The sequence below is a fragment of the Dufourea novaeangliae genome, unplaced genomic scaffold, assembly GCF_001272555.1.
Source record: "Dufourea novaeangliae isolate 0120121106 unplaced genomic scaffold, ASM127255v1 scaffold56, whole genome shotgun sequence".
In the NCBI taxonomy this organism is placed as follows: Eukaryota; Metazoa; Arthropoda; class Insecta; order Hymenoptera; family Halictidae; genus Dufourea; species Dufourea novaeangliae.
In genome coordinates this window covers 6,976,519-6,998,041 of record NW_015373942.1, presented here as the reverse complement: position 1 = coordinate 6,998,041, position 21,523 = coordinate 6,976,519, and the positions used below count along the sequence as shown (strand labels likewise).

Genomic DNA, 21,523 nt, shown 5'->3' with positions numbered 1-21,523 from the left:
ATATATGTGTATACATGTCCTTCTCTTTCTAACAGTGTACATATACATCTTTATTGCATCATAGTTTAGATATTTTACTAAAGATCTGTTTGTAAAGAAACTTCTAACCACAGTCTTTCGCTGCTTTAATTTATTATTGAAGAATTAACTTTCCAAGCGGAATCTTTTCCAATCTAAGAAAGTAGAATCCTAGTCTGTCTCGTAACTTTTCTAACCCGTTCATCGAATGTTAACTGATAACTTTGTAGGTATTGCATGCATCCTGATTAGTTGTTGTTGTTGTTGTTATGATAACAGAGACTAATAGGTTACGCTCTTTCTTATTGCACATGCTGCACGATGCAGACGGATTTGCATTCTCTCAAGAGGAAGGAGGCTCGGTGACGCAAACGGACGTGATCAGAGCGTACGACACAAATCTTCCGAAACCCGGCGGCATGTGATCTTAACGATTAACCATATAGAGCTACGACTATGTATACTATATAAAGTATAAAACAGGTACCTTTTCTCAAGCCAATCAAAAAACATACACACAATCAGAACAACAGACGTACACACATACACACACGCGCGCGCGCGCGCACACACACACACATACACACACGCACAAAGGAGAGAAAACGAAGAAAAGGAAAAATGAGCAGTTTGGGAAAGTCGGTATACTCGCCGAGCCCTACGTAACGCCTGTCTTACGTTTCACGACTGACTCGAAGTTTTTCGCTCGTTCTCTTCTAGATGGGAGCTTCATGGTTCTCGATCGACGGCGGGCCTCAGAACAAATAGTATTAGCAAGACTATCAAAAAAAGAAAGAAAAAAAAAACAAAAAAAAACGACGATCCATTCGTTTTTAAGAATTATTATAAAACACACAAGAAAGGAAAACACTATCCTAGATACTTCTTTTTGATACTCTACGAGAATTTATTGTATTTATCGTACACTACGGACCTCGTCTCCCGAGACCTCGTTAGATATACTCTACTAATCGTGACAATTGTCGTTGCTGTTCGTGCATTTCGATCCGGTGCATTTCTCAGCGCATTTTTATGTTTACCTCTGAAATTTAGGAAACTTCTTTCCTTTTCATTCTCTCGGTTTTTCATGTTCGTAGCGCAACGGGAACCGCACGTTTATCGAACGAGCCGTAATAAAAAACCGTGATGATTGCGTACAGTAATTATTTTCATATTACCGCGTTAAGGGTTCATTTATACAGGCTGTTCATCGTAGGAGCATCTATAATTATTGAACCGGTTAGAATAATTTGACAAGAAAAATACAATGTATGCATAGTTTTGATTATTTTTTAGCCGCCAATAAATCACAACATTTAATATTCCCAAGACACTTTTTTTAAACAATTCCATATCATTTATTCTTTCTATTGTTGCAGAAGCGATGATCGGATCCCACAATGTCCTTTTTCTTAACATGTTACAGTGAAAAATCATATGAAACTGATAATACTATAGTATATTCAATACATCTATTAATGTCTACTGTTTAAAAGTCTTAACTGTTGCAAGTTATTGGCGGCAAAATGTAATTAACTGTGGATATATATTTTGTCTGTTAAACTATGGTAAATTAGTGAAAAATTCTAGTTACTGTTGCTGTGAACATTCTGTGCATAAGACGTGCCAGGCTCAGGACGAGCAGAGAGAAATAATCTAACGTGTGTTCGAAATAAAATAATGTATATACACGTCTAACTATAAGTACTAGGACATTTATTCTTAATAAATACAATCGTGAACCATTAGAATATCAGTCATGCTGTCTAGTGATTATTAAAGATCGGGTGTTAACACAATTATGCCAATATAAAAGTGACATTTTTACATTTTGGCTTGCGCGTGACTTATCTTCTGGTGTAGTTCAGGTACATGAGATGTGCCAAGCTTAAAAAAAATCTGTACTGTCACAAATTTTGCCTGACCAAAGTTTCCGTTATGTCAGAAAAGGATCACATCCTATGAAACTTTTATTACGGAGCCTGATCGAACATTCAGACCGTTAATCTACAGCACTCTCGTGCATAGTCGTCCTGCGCTCAATGCACGTCTTACTATATAAATGGACGACAATGATATTTTAAGTAGTATCCCATTAAAATTCGTCTATGCGACCGGCGATACGTACGGCGACCACTGAATTAACAGTCTTCGCTCGGTGAACGCAAAACGTTCGTTTCGAACCTGTACCGGACACACAGACCGTTAGACAACACAATCGACATTTCGCGTAAAAAAAAAGAAGTTGGGGCCCCCCCCCCCCCCCGGTGGAAAGTAGTAGATTATATTTTTGAGAAGAAAACTAGAGAAAACTTTAAATTGGTCCCGTCGATCGGCATGATCGACGATCAATAGGAGGACCATGTTCAGTATCGTGCCAGAAAAAGACTGTTCCCACTTGTTCTACGCGCGTTCGATTATATTCTCGTTCGTTGTTTCGTTCCGTCTTCTTCGTTTCTTTTTCTTTTTTACCATTGTTTATGTATATTTTATTACTGTAAATACGACGATTGCGTGTTATCTAGTCAAGGATCCAGCAAAGGATCTTTCCGTTCGGGATACACTCTTCCGCCCATCATGAACACTCATTTGTTTTTTTATGTTCACGACTGATTGAAATTTTATTAGAGAGAAAGTGAGTGTGTGTGTATGAGAGAGAGAATGAGAGAGATAGGTTTACATGTATGCCTAGTAACAATTATATATATATATATATATATACATTATGTTCGGAATAAAATGATGATGAAGAAACCTGTTATCTTTTTGCAACTGTTCTCGATGTTAAATGGCGGCGGTTAGGGTTCTCTCGTACGTGATATCGGGGCTTGTACAAGTGCATTCAGTGAGGTTTTTATTAAAACAATGTATGTGAGTACAAAGCACATGTAGATATACTGTTCCAGCAAGCGATCGATGTATATAAAATGTACATATATATCTATATGGATATCTATATAAATTTACTTAATTTCTACAATTCTTTTACGTCTCTATTTTTATTTACTCATTGTTTTTAATGTTTTTCTTTTCGTTGTCATTGTATTTGTAGAATACAGTACACTTCTCACTGATGACGACGAGATTAACGATGCCGTTGGTTTGGCCGAAGAATACATAAATTCCATTAAGAATGCCGAATCTTTGTACGTAAGACTGGATTATTAATATCCGACTTAAACATCGACGAATTTTACTTTGAATCTCACAATCGAACAAATTAATAGTTGATGTAAAGCACCTACTTCCTTTCTTACCTGTGTCTTTTCATTAACGACAATTACATTGCCGATTGTTTCACAAATAATCTCGTTCAAGTTATCTTCGATGGTTCTAGTTTCAGGCTAATAAAGAAGTTCTCCCTGTCCTCCCTGTACCGAGACTTCAGCAAAAACTCCTTTGTGAACGAATGCCCCGGAAAATCGTATTCTCGAGCCCGTTTCTGGCAATCCGCCAGCCACGATGCGACATCCAGAACCCGTTTCATCCGTGGGTCCATGCTCCTTAATCTCTCCTGTTCCTTGGCCAAGACTCTACGCTTCAGGATAACGTTTCGCCAATGGTAATAATATTTCCATGCCAAGTCTTGATCCCTGGACGTCCACAATAACTCTGACTGTTCCTCGGGGATCGTTCCTTGATTCTGTCTGTACCTTCTTTTTATCAACACCGACAGAATACGTCTACCCACGCCTTGTTTCTCTTCGGAAACCTGTGTACCTTTCAAGTCGGAAGAGGCTTTAGTAACGTAAGACGGATCCGTGTCCTTTGGATATTGCGAAAATATTTTCGCTTTAACAGATGAGAAGTTGTTATTGAACTCCTGATGGCGGCCCGTATTACTCAAGCCAAGAAGCTTCGTCAAGAGGTCACCAACGAATGGCATCGAAGGTGGGTTTCTCTCGACTTTCGACCAGGCACGTCGGTACGACGGGGTATAGGGACTTTTGTAAAGCTTGCAGAGACGTTCCATCGCTTCGTATCTGAAGTATAAATAAATAGTTCACAATGGAACATCTTTTGAAGCTTTGTAAGATGGCAAGTTGAACACTTTGATGAATTTCTCATACTGTACATGGCATTTATTGTCAGTCGCTAATTGTATCAAAGTGTTGGACTACTTTATAAACAGTAGACTGAGAATTTTATGCACTCGTAGCATTGCAGAAAACGTAAGAAGTGAAGAGTTTCAACCAAATTACAGAAAATTTACATTTTGTTATTATGTATCGTTTTTGCAAATTGGTTTACAAAATGCAAACTCGCATAAAAAACACTGACCTACTAAGCATACTTACGAATTTATAAATATGACAGAATTGTTTACTAATTAGCCTTTTGGTTATATCGAAAACTATATATTTCTGTAGATCATTGTACTTTTGAAGATCACTGTATTTCTGAAGATCATCGTACCTGTTAGCATGATGAACACGTAAGTAAGACCAGGTACGTCGTAGCCTGTAAATCGGCGGAGCTTGTAGACCGGCTAAAATGGACCTGCACGAATGAAAATTTCCCATGGCGAAACACTTGCATGCTGCGTTCACGAGCCTCGCGATAATTCTACATCTGATGCTTAACTTTTTAATGACAACTATCTCGCTGGTGACGAGACACGAGACCCTGTGGCTGAACGCAATCCACGCCGCCAAATTGGGCGCATTTCTGGAGCTCCTTTGGAAGATCACGATTTCGATCTCATCCGCGGGAATTCGAACGAAAAGATCACGATCTATGAGGGTCACCTGCGTCGCTAGAGTGCTACTATCCATATCCCAAATGGTAATCCTGAAGTCCATTCTCAACATTCTTCTCAACTGAACCGTGTGATCATTCTCCTGATTCTCGTGTTTCTTCTTTCTTTTGGTGGACCCATTCCCGGAAAATATCCTCTCTAAGAAACTGGGTTTCTCTTCGGCGACGATGATGGAGTCCTCGTCGCAGTGGCACTTTTTTCTTCTGGAGAAGAAGTTCCGTTTCATCGGTCGTTCCTTCTCCTGTCGGTAGTTCTTCAGATGGTTCAGGTGTTGTCTCAGCTCCCTGTCGTAATACAGTTTTTAAAATGTCATTTCGATTTGTCAGCTTTCGTTACTACCTGTAGGCAGCGGTGGCAGGTCTGGGACGGTACCAGTAGTCCGGGGTCCAGAATAGTACCACGCGTCCTTCAGTTCCGGTCCCAATAGATCCAAACCTACCTGATTGCAAAGCCGTGTAAGAAATACTGGCGGACAGCTGACGTCGCGATACAGGAAGTTTGAGCTCTGTGTCAGCTGGCTGTCGCCGAATAGCGACAAGACTGAACGATCTACGGCCTTGCAGAGAACTTCGTTCTCCAGGTTGAACGGACCAGGGCCCCAACGAATGTAGAAAATGTGCTGCAGCGCAGAGACCGTATCGTCTGAAATGTTTAGGACGCTTCGAAGACCTGCAGCGACCTTTTCTATCGTCTTCCCAGAGTTTCACCGCGTTCTCCATGAGAAGACAGAAATTCTGCGCGTTTTTCGCGCCGTTTCTCACCGGGTAGCATTCCTTGAGCACCAATCCTGAATTACATTTCTCGGCTACACCGAATCCGAACCGCGATATTCGTCCCGTTAAACATTTCTTAGGGAGTTTCGCCTCTTCCAGAGGATCGAGTTTTTCCTCTTCTTCTTTGTACCACACGTTTCGCTTCTCGAAAACCTTGTCACCAACGATTACATTCTGGCAGGGACAGCTTGAGCAATTTGTGTAGAATTTCTTCGTGTTACAATATCTATGATTCTGGTCTCTGATGAAGAGCACGTCGCAGAGGCCCTCATTTTGGGGGTTCTTCTCGAGACACGAACACATCGGCCAGCTGAAACTGACCTTGTTGTCTCCTTTACTCGGCGATCGATCTTTCAGTTCATCTTGAACATCCTCCAGACTGACATCAGCGAATCGCACGGGAACAGGCGCGTATTGGCCGTTTGTTAAATCGTTGTAATTTGGGCCAAGGTAGAGGTCTTTTTGCGTCCATGTTGGAGGCGCGGAGTCGCCAGCGCCTCCGTAGTGGGCCCATACTCTATATTTGTTAATATATTTTATTCCAGTGAGGATGAATGTTAATTGAAGTTGACATTACCTGCACATTGCCTTCCGTCCTTTTTTTCTGGCCCCTTTTCGAATCTCGATCTCTGACGAAAGGAGATACAGCGTCGTGGTACTTGATGAGGTCGCTGCAGTAGTTTCTGATAGAGAACTTCTGTCCCTTCTTTTTCTCAGTAAACTCTCCACCTCGTCGCACCATTTACTCCAGAAAATATTTCTTTTTTGTATACCACCGAGTTCGTAGTAATTTGCTCTTCCGTCAGAAAATCTGAGCGTATTGATAGCGGTCAGATATAAAAGACCAACGTGGAATATTAGTATAGACATTACTACCCCTGGTGAAACGTCTTAAGCGTAGAATGATATAGCATGCTGAAAGTCTCAGTATTTGACTTAATTTATGCATCTATATACTTCACGCGTAAATTGGACAAGAACTTCAGTGCTCACAGTGCTTTTAGTCTATTTACATCTTTAACTAAGAAACGATATCACCGTGTAATTTTTATCATTTCAAAATAGCCTACAAAATTTTAGACTTGCATAAAATTCCATTAAACGCTGTCTCTTCTACTAATGCTTTTTACTAAAGGTAGTATGTTCCAATGATTCTGTAGTAGTCAGAGCGACCTACTGGTTACCGTACCAAACGATTTTAGCTATTAACGAACCTCTACCTTGCCTTTAGAGTTTTGCGATGCCTCCGGCTGAACACGCTCAGGTTAACGTACTGCAACGGATACATCGAGATCAGCTCGAAGCTCTCGATGCTTGGATCGAGGCCGCGCGGACAGAAGTGCTGCATGCCTCTAAAAATGTCCGCTGCTATGATCAATTTGGTCGGCGTGAGACCAAGCGAAACCTGACGAATTCCACGTCCGTGCTTGCTGGTCTCCGCGAATGGAGATTCAACGAGGATGGTATCCGAGAAATCCGAGTACTCGGAGGCCAGCAGCTTCTGGATCCTCTTGTGTTCCACATCGTGGATCTTCGCTCGACGACAATGAGTCCGCATCGTCTTACGTGACGAATGCATGACGTACGTATTTTCTTCACATCACTGGGACAGAATTTGCATAGGTGTGTCATCTACGAGAATCAGCGACACCGGAGAATTTTCAAAAAACCACGAACCACCGATTTCAACAGGTTGTTCGATCGCGAGAGGTTAACAGACTTCTAATCAAATTGTGATTAAGTCCGACGAAATGAATTCATTTCTGCACAACTTCGCGATAGATTGTTATACAGGGCGTGCAAAATTTATTGAATATTGTTGGTGAACCTATGTAGTTGGAGCTTGATCGTACTTAGCAGACTTGGTAGTATTTTCACTTTGTTGACGAATTAGAAATAAAACGTTCTGTACTACTACAGAAAGTAGAGCGAAATATAGATCATCAAAAGTTTAAATAATATCACCAAGGACATAACTAATTCATGATAGAGGAAGTGACCTTGAGCAACCAATTACGTATCCCCCGATAACGACTAGCCACCGTTAAACGGTCGATTTAACGACTTGTGATGGAACTTTCACGTTAACAGGATTCCTCGACGGGGAAAGAAAGTGAAAGGTAACGCTCCGTGCTCCATTAGGTATCATTGTCTTTATTTTTCAGTTCGATGCCTCCATCGAGCATCACGACTCGTACAGATAGTCGGCGAAGGAGGGGACTAAGTTTAAAGACGCTGGCCTACGTGGTAAAAGGTTGTCGCAGTGCCTTGTCTCGGTTAATAAGGGTATCAGCCGTATATTTTTTTTTGTGTTTTTTCTCTTTCCTCTGTCTTTCGATAGCTTCCTTAAATCGCTATAATACGATAATAAATAACATATAAAAAAAGACGTACGGGTAAAAGACGTAAAAAAGAAGCTCACCAATAGGGGGAGCGATCTTTTGTCTAGAATAAAACCGATGTAGGTTCTCAAAAAGGACGTGCAAAAATGTACATTGTGGCGGAGGTACAAGGCGGACCCCTAATCGATCCGTTCGACTTAAAACCTAAATAGCTAGCTTCTTATCGATTATTCTGCTCCGGGTTCACTTTGATGGTGACTTTGTTGCTCAGAGCGGAGGCAAGTTTCTCGACGCTGCTCTGCGGCAGTTTGCCCGGCTCTGAGTTCGTTGTCTCGTTATTGGACGTTGCTGCATTCTCGGCGATCGGCTTGATCGTTGGTTGTACCTCCTAAAAACGAGGAATAAGGTTAAAACATATTTCTACGCTCATACTTTATAATTATAATCTAAGTCTTCTAGTTATGTATGTTGTGTTTACTGTTGCCCAGGTATTACAACTACATTGCTCTCCTTCAAACGTGTTAAAAGACATTTAACGACAAAAAAGTACAGAAACCACCTAAGCTACAGACCTCACTTCAGACACCATCAATCCACAGAAACAGAAAACAACTTACCCCGTCAGTCTTTCTTCTTAGGTTCGATCTCTGCAGCGTGGCGGCCAGTTCGTTCTGTAGTCTGGACACCACCGGCCCGTTCGCCAGTTCGTTGTTACCGTTTCTCTCGGGTCGTGTTTGCTGTGACGACAGGAAGTCCAGCTTCGAGGGTTGCTTAGCTTCTCCCTCGTACGCACCTATTCTAATGGCGACTTTTCCTCCCGCAGGCTTTAAGGTCTGTCCGTTCATAGCGGCAGATGGGATAACAGCGGGCTTCGGCACTTCCGATACCGGACTGATCGACGGCTCTTTTCCGTTCACCAACGGTTTGTTTCCGTTGACCACGTGTCGGGGACTTCCGTTAGTAGTCGCAGTTGAATTTTGTAAGGGGAAGTAGGTCGGCGGTGGCTTTGGGATCACTGGATTCGGCGTGTCTTTTAGCTTGAACGACTCGATGCTCTGCATTTCTACGGCGTCATCGTTGCTCTTGGTCTTCGGGACAAACGGAAGTGGTGGTGGAGCTGGCGGCGCAGGGGGCGCTGGTGGGGCTGGCGGCGCCGCTGTAGGTACCGGGGGTGCCGGCGGCGCAGGTGGAATGTTTGGAATGGTCGTCGACGATGTATTCAATACCCTCTTCTCCTGCTCCTATTTGTAAGATTGATAGACAATTGTTATTTGTAGACCGAATATAAGATTGGAGTTAGACAATTGCTCGAGGCACTGGATAGGTGTTTATGAAATGCAGCGCTGGTACGCGATATCGAAATAATATTTCGCGATAAAGCAAGACCTTGTGGTGTCAGGGATGACGATACGGAATTCGTCCGATTAGAATACTTATCGCGTTTCTCTTTGGGACGGCTTTTACATATATGTTCAACAAATTGCAACGGTTTATCGCAACGGAATAAATCAACCGGTTGACAGGAGTCGATAATGTTTCAAATATCTACGTGGTATTGGAATTTTCGTTGAAGCTACGTTCCACGGTCACCGGTGTCGAAGCTCACGGGAAACTTAAAATGATTCACGATGGAAACTTTTGTGGAAGTTTGAGTAACTTCGACTTACAATCAGTCAGGAGTAACTTTGTTCCAAAGTCAGAAAATGATCATTTTCGATTGCAAAATAGAAAATGATCATTTACTGACTTTAAGACAAAGTTACTCTGATCGAGTCAAAGCTACCCCAATTTACAGTATCACAGTTTCATCCTGTCGATACTATCATGAAAATGAATTCCTCCTCTCAAATTTCATCTTCTACATATAACACACGTATTCAACAACCGCGGTACGTTTCATCAACGCGCAAGACGTCAGACGATACACATCTGTTTCTTATCAATACCCACGGTTAAACACCGTTAATTGTTCCACGGGGTGTACAAATGCCTGATCAAACACCGCGTCGGCTAAGTCGTCCAACAGATAAGTTCGATAACTAACGTCGTAAGGCCTGATAGTAACCAGCGTTCGCCGTGTTCTCCGTTCTCCATTGCTCGCTGAACCGTCCATCCTCCTACCGTCGAACACCTATCGTTTCCTTTAATTAACTTTCCCTCCCATCGACGATGCAATGTCTGCGTCTTCTTCACTTGGATCGGTAAACTTCAACCACTTGTCTAACCAATCCACGGATTATTCTTACGAATCACGGATTTGCGTGCGCATGCGCGTTAATTAACGGTTCAATGAGGAGAAAAAAAAACGGTGCGCCAATTAAAAATAACGCGCGATTCACTCCGTTCCCGTAATTGCGCCTTGAAGCTACAGTCGTAGGACACGGAAAGCCGCCATTTTTCCGTATTGTCACGTCGTTTCAGCCGTGTTTTCGTTAATCGCTAGTCGCGGTACCTGGGTCCCCTCGACGTTTTGCGGTGTCCCGCGGGCCCACCTTGAAACCGATCGCGCGGCTCCGTCGTTGCACTGACAACAGTCACGAGCGTTAGCTCTCGAGCTCTTATGTAAGCTCTATTATTTTGCACGTCTGCCGTGCGCCTCGTAAGAACACGACGCGCCGTTGCGTTGCGTTGACCAAGCTGAAATCGGTACTATGTACACAGCAGGCGAGCGCTCGCATATATTTAATACTAGAGAATTACCAGCATTGAGTGTACACTAAATTAAATTTCATAATAGAGTAATATACATAATATGTAGTACAATATAACATAATATAATATAGAATGTATAGTAAATTAAAAGTGACCATAAATTTAGCCAAAAGTACTATTATAATTTCCGTAATTCTAAAATAGGAAATCTGGGATCCGTCATTTTGACGGGTTTGGTAGTTCTAATGTTACCACTAGAGAACTACCGAAGCAGTGAAAATGACTGGATTAGTGCATTTTTGTAACTATGATTGAAATGTTATGACAATACATTTTCTCATGAAATTGAAGGAATTTATTAATATTCAAATTTGTGTATTTTTAGAATATTGCCGTGTTTATAAATTTCTTAGAAATAGATATACGTTTATCGTTGGTAGTTCTACTAGTGTTATAGCGGAATCGGTGGACTTGACTGGACTACGGATGTTTATGCAAATATAGGTCTTTTTTGTGCGGTTTGCAAAAACTGGTATCAGACGTTTCTTTACTGTGCTCTCACTGCGACAACCGATGACGCCACAGTGACGTCTTGCGAGTATCAATTGTCAATGGTCGATGACGCGACACTTCGACGTCATGTGATTGTAAACTAAGATACTTATCAGATGTTTAAAATTATTGAATTTTTTTAGATACATAGCAAAAACCGTACTTTGTTAATTTGTAACAAAAACAGTCGACTACTGGAGAAAGTTACTCGCGAAACTAGCCGGTAGGATTCTGTTAGGTAACAAATAAAATGAAGACCCCATCAAACTTCATTAAATGTTTTAGTATACTGAATTTTAATCAACCACATACGCTATAACTGCATAAAATTCGCAGCCTAGTAATGACTGTTGTAGATACGTCGAAAATCGCCGGCAGAGAGATAATTACGTTTTAATCGTCACAGACGGGGAAATTATCAGAAAAATGTGATCAGTCTGTTTATAATATAGTAGGGATTCCCAGTTGAATCTTCTTATAGCTTGAGGACGTAGGAAATTTACACAAAGTTTTGTTAAACGATTTATAGACTCGAATCTTATGTACAAGGTCTGGTGAAAAAGTTCAGGGATTTCATGGTGATCCTATGGAATTATTGTTGAAATCAATAATGAATCATTTATAAAGTCATCGAACTTTTCATTAGACCTTGTATCTATACAGAACTCATGATTATCTAAAACTCGATATACTATAATATTCATTAAAATTTAGAAGACTCTGAACAAAATTAATCTTTTTTCTCAATTTCTGTAAGGCAAAAAGATATGTAACATAGACATCCACAATATACTCAGTTTCCACCACGATTGCCCCATTAATTCACAAAAAGTGTTTGCCATCTAATATTCATGAAATATGGACTCAAACTGTACTAAAAAATTAACGATCTTATCAAACATTAAAACGTCGAATGCCATCGAGACCACAATTACTTACAAGTCATTCGACGATGATTCTTGAAAAAGAAAAATTACCCTGAATAAATTAGAAACTCCCCGCTGATTTTCACACCCGTGACCGTTAATCGCTCGTTTCTATAATTGCGTTTCGATGAAACGCGCGATTTAGCTGCGTCCCGCGCGGGGTAGCGTTGCTTTCGATCGCGAGGTGATTCCGACACTGAGGCGAAACGGCGAAACGTACGTGACTATAAGCCGGCGGATCGTTCCTCTATCTCTCTGCGGAGTAGAACAGTTATTAAACGCTTGGTTCTCCATAAATTCAGGTGCACTTGAGCGTACGGGCGGTTCGCGTACCGCGCAGACAATGACTGCTCCGAAGCGTTCGTGAGCTCCGAGGCCTTATCTGTTTGCCGTGGCAGATCTTCTCGCTGCGTTTTGTGTAATTAACTGCATAAGAACGCCCGTATCAACCGGGGGAAGGTTGCCACCGGGCCCCGTGTTTGCTTTACTCTCTTTCTCCTTTCCCTGTTTGTACAGAGTGTGCTTCTGAAAAAGTGTCGTGAAATTTGGAGGCATTCGCTGTAGCTCGAACGTAACAAAAGATCATAATTAGACAGCGGATGTTTAAGCAAATATGGAATTTTACGGATTAATTTCGCGAAAGTTGAAGCGAAGGAAAGTTTATTTACTCTGTCGAGTGTTTTAGTACGTTGGAAATAAGAAGAAAACCTGAATTCAATTTTCTGAAACTTTTTACTACAATGATTTTTTAAGGATCAGAAATTCTATAAATTTATAGAATCCACAGTCTAATTATAATAATCGTGAGTCTGTAAACAATCTGTGTTGGAAATATAGCCGATTCAATCGTTAATGGTGTTGGTGGGGAAGTAATGTGATAATTGATTTTAAGGTCATTCGTGATTTCTCAATACTGCCGTAGAGCTTTAGCAATATTTTTCTCTCTAATGTTATCATGAATCGATAACAACAATCATTCAGATTAGAATCATTACGGTGAAATTTTATAACCATTCAGTGCAAATACGTCGTAGATATTTCTCATACAAATATCTGCATTTATACAATTCTTAAAAGTCGGATAAGATAATGAGTTTAAAGCAGACTTTATGGTATTATACGTTCGATCGCTAGAATAAGTCAACCTCACTTAATCTGAAGTAATGTACGAATTCATATGAAGATTCAGTGTTCTATAAACAGACACATACCCAACTGATATATTGTAAAATCTTATGAATGGGTTATTCGAAACTCGTCTCCTTACTGCTTCCAAAAAACGACAGTAATCTCTGCCCAATCCACATAATATCACCGTAATCTATACAACTAATAATAACAGGTGATAAAAATGGCCTCTGTTTCATAAGTACACAGCATATTACACGTCGCCTTAGCGATCATCTTATGCCAGACAATATCCATCGATAATAATCACATGTATTTTGAGTATCTATAAAAAAATCTGTCGAACTTTGTACTACAAATGGGATTTGACGAGTAAGGAAAGTCTTTCGATAAAATTCACGGATTGAACATGCATTTCCGGTAACACAACAGTAATATATCGAATATCATAATTCACCATACACTATTATTCCGCGAACCGTTTATTTTGAAATTAACACAAGTCCACTTTTTCTCGTTAGTTTACCTGTAACTATAATAAGTAAATTATCGATTTCCTCAAAATTGGACTTACACCATATCCAAAATAAACAGCTCCCATCACAAACTACTAAATCTCTATATTTCCTATCCCATACAAGAAATAATTCCCACACCAGAATGTAATCATTCTCAAACTTAAATCATCCATTATCTCCAACATAAGTATCTCACAAGTCCACATATATCAGAATATCCTCGTCAGGTCCAATGTATGGAAGACGCCTCCAAGTTTCACAACGCTCTTCACAACCATCCTGTATACATCAATATATTAATACATTCCGGTTACCAGGCGGTAGGTAATTTCCACCGGGATACATCCACACCGTCGACGTTTCAGTTACAACTCTGTTGCTAATAAGATTTTTTTAATTGGCTGCCCGTGTATCCCCAGTTCCGCTTTTTCCAACGGGGCGTTCGACGGTATCGTTCCATCATCTACAGAAGGAATGCTACCGCGATCACCGCTCGGTGTGATCAGAGGCTGTAACATCTTCGTCGCGGAAAGAAAACGGTGAAAGTCACGTTTAAGTGTTTAAGGTACGTAAGTGTTCGTGTGGGTTGCAATCGTTGAAAAAAAATACTTTTCCATTGTTTACATCAAAATTTCTGAGAACGATAATGGAATAGTATATCATTCGCAGAATGGAATTCCTGAGGATGATGAGTATTGGAATTAGCAACGATAACAGATAAGGGAGACGCCGTGGATTTTTCCGATCGTACCGAAGGATAGTCACGTATTCGAGGACAGTGTCGACCGCCATGATAAAGCGTTATCGTTCTCTTACCTGCTCGGCCGGCTGATCGGAGAAATGAACTTTTTGCTGAGCGGAGTTGAACATCTTTCGGTGAGCACGCTTGAACTCCTCCATCAGCTGCAAAGAACGAGAGAGACACTGCAGTTTGAAGCGCGCTGCAGCGGGCATTTATCGGGGGGCTTTCCTCGGTACATAATTAGGAGCGTTTTTCATTATCGTCGACGGTTTTGAAAGGTAAAAGTGTTTACATATACATCTCGGTTCGAAGGCGGAATCGAAAACTCTGTGCGGTGAGCACGGTGAAATTGCAAGTGCAACGCTCGCCACGTCCACTTACGGTCATTAACACTGGAACTACCGAAGATGAACGTGTTTCTATCTCGAACATACTGGTAAAAGAGACAGCTTATTGGATATATGCAAATCGATAGATTAACGAACTTCTTCATTTATACAGAATGTCTCGAATCGGGTTAGTACAACTGGGTAGGAGGTGATTCTGTAAGAAAAAATAAATCGGCAAAAAGGAATAAAATTTTTTCGGATGATGCTTCGTTTTTGAGATAATCGAATTTAAAAATTTGTTTTTTTTTACACGGGCGATAGGATTTTGGCTAACACGGCTGACCAGTGTAGGCCGTTTCTACTTATTTCCAGGACACATATAGGTGATTTAGATGAATATTCAAACACAATTTTCTCGAAAACGAAGCAAATTTACTCTTTTTGTTCAATATATTTTTTTATTATAGAATCATTTCCTACCTAGTTGTACTACTCGACCTGAGACACCCTATACATACAAATGCGAGTCATTTAAGTCGGTCCCCCTGTGTTATATTGACTGCTATGGTGGTTCTAGTGTTAAACCAAGCGGATATGGTTGCGCACGAGCTCGCCCGCGAGGATCGTCGTTCGAGCGGCACATCCACGAAAGTTCAATCGTTCGCGGAATCGCGCAATAAATTTTAATTAGATCGACTCTCTACTCGTTATTATCCGCGGATATTTTCGACAGAGGTTCGAAGTTTCCTCCTTTCAGACGGCTGTTTTATCGTTTTAATTAAAACAAAAAAAAACACGAGCAGTAGCACGGGTACATGATTTGATTGGCAATTAGACGGTGTTGATATTCGATTTAATACGTTGAGCGGTCGTTTTGTTGTGTTAAACGCCCCTGTTTGAGCCATTATTAGTGGCTGCAGGCAATTGGGAGTTGAAAGAAATATTTTCTGGAAAATATTCAGGGTGATTCTAATGGGTTTGTTCAAAATATTGGGTTGGTGAGAATGTAATGCTGTTTTTTTGAACATGATTTAATTGAATTACCATTATGATTTATTAATTTTGGAAATGATTTAAAACTAGTCTTCTGTGTATTCTCACAAAATTCACATAAAATCACTATTATGATGCTTCATAAACTTCTGATATCATCTTACGTTCTATCACTACATTTACTAGAAGTACCTTCAGAAACTTTTCGTATTAGTCACTACATTTGTGCATTTTCTAGCGACAGATAATATAGTAGATCAAAAACGAACTGGTTGGTTGAAAGTACACATTCACGTTAATACTATTCGAAAACGATATAATTTTACCACCAACTCAATTTGCACTTATTATACTAGTCCACAGATTAATTAAAAATTATTCCCGAAAACAAAGGTTTCAAACTAGAACGTATTAATTAGAGATAATTATACTTTACTATATTTCTTTATCTGCACATCCATATTAAATGAGGACTATGGTGTCACCAGAACTACTGATATTAAGGCAAATATAAATTCTCATAAATCTGTTCAACCTATGTATTATAGATTCTAGTCATTCTATAAAATAACACACTCTACGTACCTTGTCGTGGGTGACTTTCTGTTCTTGCGCCCTCAGAGCTTCCGGATTTTGGGGCTTCCGCGCATCCGGAGTTCTCTCCTTCATTCCTTCCTTGATGGCGTTCATGCTCCTCTGAAAAGTACACCGATACGTGACACGTGTCGATGATCGATTATCTCGTAGTACAGAATCACGATTAGTCACCGCTACCGTAAGAAATACCGTCAGATAATTCACAACTTGTCGTCGTCGCGATCCGTTAACGACCGTTGCGTACTGCGATACGTTGCTGTCGACTGCGTTTACAACATGTTCGATAGTTTCACCGAAACCATAGAATTAAGACGAGAATAATCGGTGACACTATCTTCTTAGAACACAATATCTATATGGGAAAACCTTATCTCGACGATTGACGTAAGAGATATCGTAAGCAAAGTAAGGAAATCATTGTCTGACACGTTCACTGTCCGAGTCCACACTATCATCCTTCAGCTACAGCTTCAGAATTGTATAAACGTTACGGTCTTCGACTGACTTCAAAACCTTTTATAGAATCTACATTAAAACTAGCGTGTATACTTTGCGATTGTAGAGGAACTTTTAGATTGTTATTCCTGATGAGATGAACCAAGAACATCTTCCAGGACAGAAGAAAGCGTGACCAACACTGATATTTTCACTTTTCAAGATGGTACGTCAAACCGGCTCCAGAATAATGATAGTTTCGACACGCGCTTTAAAGTGAAAAAGATTAATGCGATTGCATCGTATGAAACATCACTCGAATATAAATTGAACGATCATATTATACATATAGTGAATATAGAGAATTCTGTACAAATAGCTAACGAAGCTATTTATTTATATCTTGTAGAAAACACTGTTCACGATTTATGAATTCGCTGATAGCAATCGTCGGGAAGACACGCAAAGATGAATGTGTGTGAGACCGAAGAAAATCTTGCTTGAAGTAAGATTATTCGCTGATGTTAATCGCAACGAAGACTCGCGAAGACGAATGATATTTATATATTAACCCTGTAAGTTAACCTCCGGGTCTTTTGCGACCCAATCATATTTAACACTTCTTTAACGTTACAACAATACTCAAGATTTTCTGGTTTAATTGTGTTTTCATTTCTTCAGAAATTCTTTCATGATTGAAGAAAGTATCGGAATGGAGTTGAAAATAGCTTAAGAGGATAAGCAACCCTAGGTAACTATACTCTCATGTATCTTCCACGGAAGGAAATTCTGTAAGGTATCAGAAAATTATCAGAACCCGTATCTAATGTTAATTCAAGTATCAACATGTCCCACAGGTAAACTTGAACCGCAATGACTACCATCCCACATCCATGGAACTTATCAAGCAACAACGTAGATTCTTGCACAGACACTTCAACTTTCGCTCGATTGGACGTGAAAGAATGCAGTTTCCCGTTGACATTTATTATCCAAGTAGAATTCCATAGTCTACAATCTCGAGTGTTCCCTTTACGAATTTGACGAACTTTCATCAAACAATATCTACGAATACGAAGAACCATTTTCGCAGGACACTGACAAACGCTATCATAAATGTTTGAACAGTAGTTTGCTAACTTATCATTGCTTAATGACACTATCAAGATTCGTCGATACAGACCACGTCTGCAAGAAGAACGAAAAAGAAATAACAAGTTCCCAGAATCATGGGGAAACGCTCGAAAAGATCAGAATTCCAGTAGTGAGTATAAAGTCGCAGACATATTGCAAACGTTCCTACGAATGCTTGGGCGCTACACGTACTTGTTAGTTTCGACAAAAGGGACAAAAGAAAAAGCTGCGCCGCTCCTACCTGCTGCGCCCGCCTTTGCAGTTCTTGCGTTATGGCGGTGCTTAGGTCGGTGCAGGCGATCGGTGACGTCCTTGTGCCGCAATTCCGCTGTGTCGGGTGTACAGTGGCCGGTGTGTCGTTGGTTTTATTGGTCCCGACAACGGAGCCGGTCGTCACCGAGCCGTACGAGACCGTCGACGGCGGCTCGCAAGACGACGTTGATAACGACGATGATGTCGAGGCGGAGTCCTTGCTGCACGAGGACTCTAGGCTGGATTCTGTCTCCGTCGAGCCTGTGCTGCCCATCGACATCGTGCTGCCCATTTGCATACCCATAGCGTTCATTGGCTTCTCTGCGTGCACAGAATCGTTATCTGTTCACTTTACGATCGACATTTCGGAACGTTTCTTGCTGCTCTGTGCTCGTCGAGCAACAAGGTAGAATTGTTGCATCGAGGAGATCGTTGCTCGATCCCGCGAAAATGAATGTAGTCTTTTGACGAGTTTATGGAACGAGTAGATTTTACTGTATTCTAGTGTGTAGCGATCGTTCGTACAAGGGGGAAGAACATTCTTTGAGGGACGTTGGAGAAAGTTACGTGCTTGTGGTTTCTTTGTCTGACATTCTTGAACAGTACATTGGTAGGTACTTGTGATTGAATCGAGTCGAATATGTAGTGGTGAACATCAAAATTGATTTGGGTGGATTGGTGTTCGGAGAAACGAATGGTTCGTTTTATGTACTTGGTGTCATTTAGATGTTCTGGAATATTGTAGTGGATATGTTATGTATGTAGATACGAGGCTCGCGTTCAAGTATGTTCTATCTTTATTGATTTTCCATGGGAAACAAAAAAAGACTCGTACTATTTAGAAATGGTCTGAAAATACTGTCAGAATTTGAGTATAGTGGAATTTTTTTTTGTTTACATAGTATAATTATAAATGGTCTGAAATGTCTCTTTAAAAGTATACAATCGAGGTTCCATATTGCTTGCAGTGAACTCAATCTCATTAGTAGATTACATAAAATATATTTTCCTAATAACTCTTTTAAACAACGTTTCGACTTCTTTTTTAAATAATTATTTATGCAGGATGACCTTAAGAATATCAACATTTAGAGGACATAACACACAAATTATAAAAATAAATAATTACTTAATTCTCTATATGACGTGCGTAAGAGATTTCCTTGTTATCTAAATATATAACGTTTTATCTTTCTCCTCCATCAGTTGATTCATTTATATGAATTCTTTATGAATTCCACTTATCTATTTCTGACGGGATTTATTTTATAGAGTAAACATTTACAGCCAATCTTACCGACATGTTGCTTACTTCTGCAATCTTGACCATCTTTCTCAGGGCTATCCTACGATACTGGTCCAAAAGTGTTTTTTTCTATTATTCTCCCGATATGATTTAAAGGTTTTTAAAGCAATTATTAGAACCTTTATTCTTAATATTTATAAGTGAATAGAATCACGTAAATGTGCTTAAACTTATTTATCTAACACGCAAATCTACAGGGTATTAATAAAAATGTGGGACACTTCATTCACAGTGTGTGAATAACGAATAATAACGAAATTGTACGCGTATTTACTCGTATCTTCCACATTTCTATTAATACCTTGTATATATGCCCTTCGATTTACAGAATGGTTCATTCACTTGGTATCCAACAAAATCGTGTGTTTCACAAGCAAACCTATATTTTCTTCGAATTACGGTGCGAATCGAATTGCGTGACTCCAAACTTTTGACAGTCCAACAAAGTGTTTTACGAATATTTGCAAAATTTGTAACAAACCTGCGGACCACTTGTAAGGCAGAGGTGGTGGTGGTGCTGGTGGGCACACCGATTGATGTACCTCCACCGTGGTCACGGTCTTCCTCTCCCCGTCGCTCGGCACGCCGTTTTCCTGCGAAGATCACAATGAACAGTCATTAAGCTTTTCCGTGTGGTATATCGTAGGGGCTCGATGGTGCTCTCGATCGTTTCTCTTTTTAATTAAGTCGCGCTGTAGGTGCACTGTACACCGATCGTCACGCTAATTCGATCAGATAATTGATCCGATTATAAAGGTACCCGACGCTAGAAAGCGCTTCGTTGAGCGAACTCATTAATTATCGAACATCCAGAGTTTCTTTTTTCATTCCGGCTCGAATTCCTCAAAGCTTGTTTACATTTTCGGGGTGATAGAACGTGAACGATTAAACGATCAACCCTTATCCGGTCAAGGTGAGTCTGATGGACCGATACTTCGTGTTCACAATACAATGGGTGCCAAAAGTTTCCGGCTAAACTGTAATTTCAACATATTTTTTTAAAAGTATATAATACGAATAGACTCTTAACATATCGTACTTTGAATAACTTTGACTCAGTCAGGGTAACTTCGTCCAAAGTAAGTTGATTTGTATGTGAAACAGCTTTTTCAAGTAAAGATACGCGTAAAAGAACAGCAAAATCGAAAATGATAATTTTCTATCTTCAGAGCAAAGTAACCAAACGACAATGACAATAAGTCAAAGTTATTCCAACTTACGGTACCCATATTGAGGATACATTGCTTCCTCAGATTTTGTGATATTCAAAATTTTCTTGCATAAAAATAATCTGTTCCCCTGTTTCTAACAAATACGAGCCTGCCAAAGTTATGAGAAAGATATAACGAAATTATAGTTTGACCAAAAACCTTTGGCAACTAGATAGACTGCTCGAATAAGGATTAAACGATCAACGGGGCATTAGAAAGCTCCTTCCTTACTTTGGATCCGTGATACGAAGGAATGTCGTCGGCCGGCCCGTCGTAAATGTATTCCTGTTGTCTGCAGTTGTCCCGTCGAAAAGCCAATCGACGATTCGCCTCGTCCCGAGGATTCGCATCGAAGTCGTGGACTTCGTAGTCGATCCGTGGTGCCACTGGGTCGTAGAGGGGCTCGTTGTCGATGTCTTCGTCGTAGCTGCGCGAGTTCGGATGGCCTGGCACGGCCATGTGCCTGTGATTCTGGTTCTGGTTCTGATTGATACGGATTACGGTGGTGTTATTTGGCTTGCGGGTCCACTCTTGCGCCTGTGAATCAAAGAGTGTCAGTTTTAACTGCTACATCGATTTACAGTAAAATTCTACAATAATTCTTTCTTTAGTCTTGGTGGAAGACGGATAGTGTGGTTCTTGTTTTGGATAAGTGGATTTAATAAACATGTATACTATTCATTTTCTTTGAGTCGAAGTGAAATTTTGTTTGATTGGTATTAATATTTAAGATTTCGAGTGAATGTTACATTTGCCTTAAAGATAAAATTCCTTTTGTATCTGGGAAATTATTAACGATAAAGTAATGCTTGAAAGTACAGTAGGTTTCCAACGATGCCAATTGCAATTTGCAGTT

General features: G+C 40.3%; 3 protein-coding genes across 3 annotated transcripts in view; 1 reads left to right on the top strand and 2 right to left on the bottom strand.

Annotated features, from left to right (window-relative positions):
• Nucleotides 1–1,412, top strand: part of LOC107185776 (probable phospholipid-transporting ATPase IA) — a 32,358-nt gene extending 30,946 nt beyond the window's left edge. Inside the window, exon 23 of the mRNA XM_015573533.1 lies at nt 346–1,412. Coding sequence (XP_015429019.1) covers nt 346–443 — 98 coding nt within the window. The 3' untranslated portion in view covers nt 444–1,412. The remainder of the gene's footprint in view (nt 1–345) is intronic.
• A 1,919-nt stretch (nt 1,413–3,331) lies between these two features.
• LOC107185775 lies at nt 3,332–7,108 on the bottom strand. Its single transcript, XM_015573532.1, has 5 exons — nt 6,771–7,108; nt 6,128–6,361; nt 5,117–6,067; nt 4,435–5,061; nt 3,332–4,001 (listed from the first exon to the last, which is right to left on the bottom strand). The coding sequence occupies exons 1-5, from the start codon at nt 7,106–7,108 to the stop codon at nt 3,332–3,334; spliced, it is 2,820 nt and encodes a 939-aa protein (XP_015429018.1).
• A 653-nt stretch (nt 7,109–7,761) lies between these two features.
• LOC107185796 overlaps nt 7,762–21,523 on the bottom strand; it is a 74,601-nt gene continuing 60,839 nt past the window's right edge. The window contains exons 8-14 of the mRNA XM_015573557.1: nt 20,899–21,204; nt 19,938–20,049; nt 18,140–18,471; nt 16,318–16,428; nt 14,485–14,571; nt 8,510–9,133; nt 7,762–8,280 (exon numbers count right to left, since the gene is read on the bottom strand). Coding sequence (XP_015429043.1) covers nt 8,113–8,280; nt 8,510–9,133; nt 14,485–14,571; nt 16,318–16,428; nt 18,140–18,471; nt 19,938–20,049; nt 20,899–21,204 — 1,740 coding nt within the window. The 3' untranslated portion in view covers nt 7,762–8,112. The remainder of the gene's footprint in view (nt 8,281–8,509; nt 9,134–14,484; nt 14,572–16,317; nt 16,429–18,139; nt 18,472–19,937; nt 20,050–20,898; nt 21,205–21,523) is intronic.